This window comes from Pyxicephalus adspersus, chromosome 2 (genome assembly GCF_032062135.1).
Source record: "Pyxicephalus adspersus chromosome 2, UCB_Pads_2.0, whole genome shotgun sequence".
NCBI classification, from domain to species: Eukaryota; Metazoa; Chordata; class Amphibia; order Anura; family Pyxicephalidae; genus Pyxicephalus; species Pyxicephalus adspersus.
In genome coordinates this window covers 158,639,380-158,643,437 of record NC_092859.1, presented here as the reverse complement: position 1 = coordinate 158,643,437, position 4,058 = coordinate 158,639,380, and the positions used below count along the sequence as shown (strand labels likewise).

Sequence of the window (4,058 nt, the reverse complement as noted above, 5' to 3'; positions counted from 1 at the left end):
CTCATGGAATCAGGAAAGATTTTTTTCCCTGTTGCAGCAAATTGTACCTGGGGTTTTGTTTTGCCTTCCTCTGTATCAGCTATGTCCCTAGGATTTTATATCTGGTTTATTTCCCTAGTGGGTGAATTTGATGGACTTGAAGGATTGAATATTGCTATTGCAGGTAAAGGTAGATTAGTGTAAATCTGTGTGTGTTTTGCGTAATTGTAGTTTTGTATGGATAAAAATGAGGAGGGGTCTATACAGTACCTATAGTGAAAGGGTGAATGACTTTTAGTAAGGAAGGGTTAAAAGAGGGTTAGAGTTGGTATTAAAGTTTTGCGTGCCACACCTGGAGCCGCCCCAAAGTCACTTTGACAAAACGTGTTGGGTGGAGGAGTATGGTATGCATGCATGGATATATTCTTACACCAGACAGGATTGTGTCAGTGGTGAGCGGTGCAATGTACACAAATAAATACATTTATTGGAGCTGTTGTAGCACCTTGGTATGTAGGTGAAAATTTTTTAATGATTTAACTCACTTGTAGTATTTTTTACAGCTTTCTCATGTCGTCAAAGACTTTACCTGAGCCTCAGCAATGTGAATATAGGACTAGAGTTGTGAATGGGCTCCATGCACCAGATAGCATGTGACTCCTATTGAATGCTCCAAGCCTGTGCTCGCATTCACCAATCAACATGGCTCTTACTGCTGCAGCCAATTGATAATTCGGTGAAAGTTTGTAAATTTTGCAAATGTTTCTGTGACAGCCTCCTAGCTATGGTAATGCTCACTTAGCCATAATCAGTCCCAATGAACTCCTTCTTCTCCTTCTCCCCTTAGCTATTCTGTCTGTTTCTGATGTACCTGATCATCACCTGATACTGTGTGCAGTACTGCATGCGCGAAACAAAAGTTGGTGCTCAGCAGTTCCATATATTTTGAATAGCACCCAGTGCACTGACCTGCAACGCAACGCAACACCCGACATCTTTCTGTACAATGCATTGAAAAAAAATGCAAGCTCTTTTTTTTTTTTTGTCAAAAAATGAAATTGGAGCTGCATAGATATAAAAATCCAGCCTAAGAGTAAAACTACGTACACACTTCCAATTATTATCGTTGGAAAACGAACGACGAACGATCCTGCACGATATCTACGAACGATCGTATAGCACCGATCCTGCACATAGAGATAACGACACGATCGTTCGTAGATATTGTACACACAATAGATACGATCGTTTGAGCGATAGAGGAACTATGTGCACGACAGGAAAGTGAACGAACGTACGTTCATTACGCATGCTCTGAACATGGACGATCAACGAACGACCGTACACACGAACGATGTTCAACGGTCGTCGTCCAATCCGATCCGCCGGTCCGGTCGTTCGTTTCCAACGAGTTTCCTCGTTCGTCGGCGTCGTTGGTTACTTTTTTACGAACGATTTTTTGCCCAATCGATCGTTCGTCGTTCGATTGGAACGATAAAAATTGGAAGTGTGTACGCACCTTAATGCAAGTACAAGATCTGAAGATCTAGATTGTAAGCTCTTGGGGGCAGGATCCTCTCCTCCTCCTGTGTCACTATCTGTATCTGTCTGTCATTTGCTACCCCTATTTAATGTACAGCGCTGCGTAATATGTTAGCGCTATATAAATACTGTTTATTATTATTAATAATAATTAATAATTTCTCACTAACATTCTTTATTGCAGAGACACTTTGTTATATTGTTTCAATCTTTCTTATTTCTTTTAGGCAGCTCTTTTCACATTACATTCATAATATTTTCTGGTGTTTTTGTTCTAGCAGTCATGAGGTTTAATATTCAGCATTATAATGGCTGCCCCGTGTGTATATAAACATTGGGTTGATTTACCCTGCGGATTTTTCCTATTCTGGATTGTGATTGGCTGGGTGCCACACTTTTATTTATATAAAACCAGCAAACTTCCCGGGATTGTTTTTTCAGAGCTAGGGAAGCATTTGCATGCCAAGAAGGACATCTGGCTGATGATCACACTGGTATGTACTGCAATGCTGCAATTATGGAGAAATCTCATTTTCATATTCTATATTTTGGGAATGAGATTCGCCTTTGTTGCTCATGGCAGCCAATCCGCTTTCCTTTTCATCATTCTTTGCAGTCAGTGTTTGTCTTTCGGGATCATCAACTTATACTGTGGAGGAGCAAAAGGAACAAAAACTTTTTCTTCCTCACAAGTACTGAGCGTTCCAATGTCATTTCATCTTTCTCCCCTTTCCTGTGTGTTCAGAGGAGGGCTCATAGAGGTTCATTGCGTCTGATTTATTAAAGCTCTCAAGGCTGGAGAGGATACACTGGTATCAGTGAAGCTGGGTGATCCAGCGAACCTGGAATGGATTTCTTTAAAGCAGTTTGCTATTTGCCAGCAAATGTCTTGAATTCTAGACCTAGCAAACCTGGAATGGATCTGATCACCCAGCTTCACTGATGATAGTGTATCCTCTACAGCCTTGGAGAGCTTTAATAAATCAGGATTATTGAGAGAGAATGAAAGGGCATCAGCTACAGCCATGCATTGTATATCCACTGCAAAGAAATTGTGAATTGAAGCTCCTAATCCATGATCAGTAAGTGCGTGAAAAATGTCATCAGTCATATCCAAATGATAAGAACTCTTTATGCATTGCAAGAGGCTCAAATAATAAGCCAATTACAAAACAGTTTGAAGTCCTGGGGGTATCTGGATTAATATGGCCCATTATGGAGTGTGAATTTCATGATAGGCAAATATTATCTAATTACAAGAGGATTGTATCACAGAGGAATCTGTTGCACTGAAAGAGGATTTATGTCGGTGGCTATTTAGGAATATCTAAAAGTATTTCTAGTTCCAATATTGCTGTACAGGGAATAACTTACCTTACTGTTCTTTTCTCCCTATTCCCTGGCCTCCAGTCTTGACCATCTTGTGTCTTTTTCAGGTTTTCACGCAGACTCGTCGCTGGAAGGATCATGCTGATATGCTGAAGCAGTACGCCACCTGCCTGCATGGCCTTCTGGGAGCTTATAACGTCTCTGATCCTGAGATATACTTTGACGTCTGGGTGTCCATCAATGATCGCTTCCAGCAGAGGTGAGGGTCCTCCGGCCTTGTAATGAGCTTCAGGGTCATCCGGGGTTTCCAACATGGCCATCAACTATCATTTCACGGGCATTTAAATGGGTCGGTGGAGTCTTTAGGATTCCCCCCTAGTTACATATGGATATGGGCCACGGCAGTTATGGCTGGCAAAGTTGGTCCGTCCAGGTGATCCATCCGGGGGTGTCTTGCATCAGATCCTTGATAAAACCGCTTCTTCAGTGGATTTTGATAGCAGGATAGCATTTGCAAATATCCAAGAACCCGAATGATGATGAAATCCAATTGTGCCCCAGGATTACACAGAGCACAATATCATACAAGGCACGAGATTGTTGTCAGTGGTATCAGGCATGGATAATATTCCAAGATCATATACCAGCAACATGTTCTTCATACAGAGATATACTGCAGCCTGAAGAAGCCCAAGCATACCAGACAAGCATGCCTTTGGGTAGAATAGCACTTCGGTTTGTGGTAAAAGGGTTAAACAATTATGATCATCATGATGTACTTCATTCCATTGCAAACTAAACAAAGCAAGGCTTTAAACCCATAACACACATTGATCATTATATATATATATATATATATATATATATATATATATATATATATATATATAATGTCCATTATGGTTTCCCCTTTATAAAGCAGATCTGTACAACCTTCAGACTTTTATTCTCATATAGTTAAAGGGGACCTAAACTCATTATTTTTACATTACATAGAAGGGTAGACAACCCTTCTAAATAAAGTAAAAATGTTTTTTTTATTAATATTTTTAATGCAACACCCTTTTATTTTCAAAAAGGATGCAGCACCGCCTCGGAGGCTCTGGCTGCTCCTTCTGCCGATGCCCATGCGCAGAACGGTCATTTTTTCCACCAAGGGGAAAGGGACGCCGTCCTCACACCAGGACGAGGAAGAATTACAGGACAAC

The 4,058-nt window shown here is 40.8% G+C and overlaps 1 protein-coding gene across 1 annotated transcript in view; it reads left to right on the top strand.

Moving 5' to 3' along the window:
* The window catches only part of GGCX (gamma-glutamyl carboxylase), a gene marked incomplete at its 5' end in the record, with an annotated part of 22,028 nt that overhangs the window by 8,954 nt on the left and 9,016 nt on the right, over positions 1-4,058 (top strand). The window contains 1 exon segment of the mRNA XM_072399148.1: positions 2,958-3,109. Within this exon segment, the coding sequence (XP_072255249.1) occupies positions 2,958-3,109 (152 nt within the window).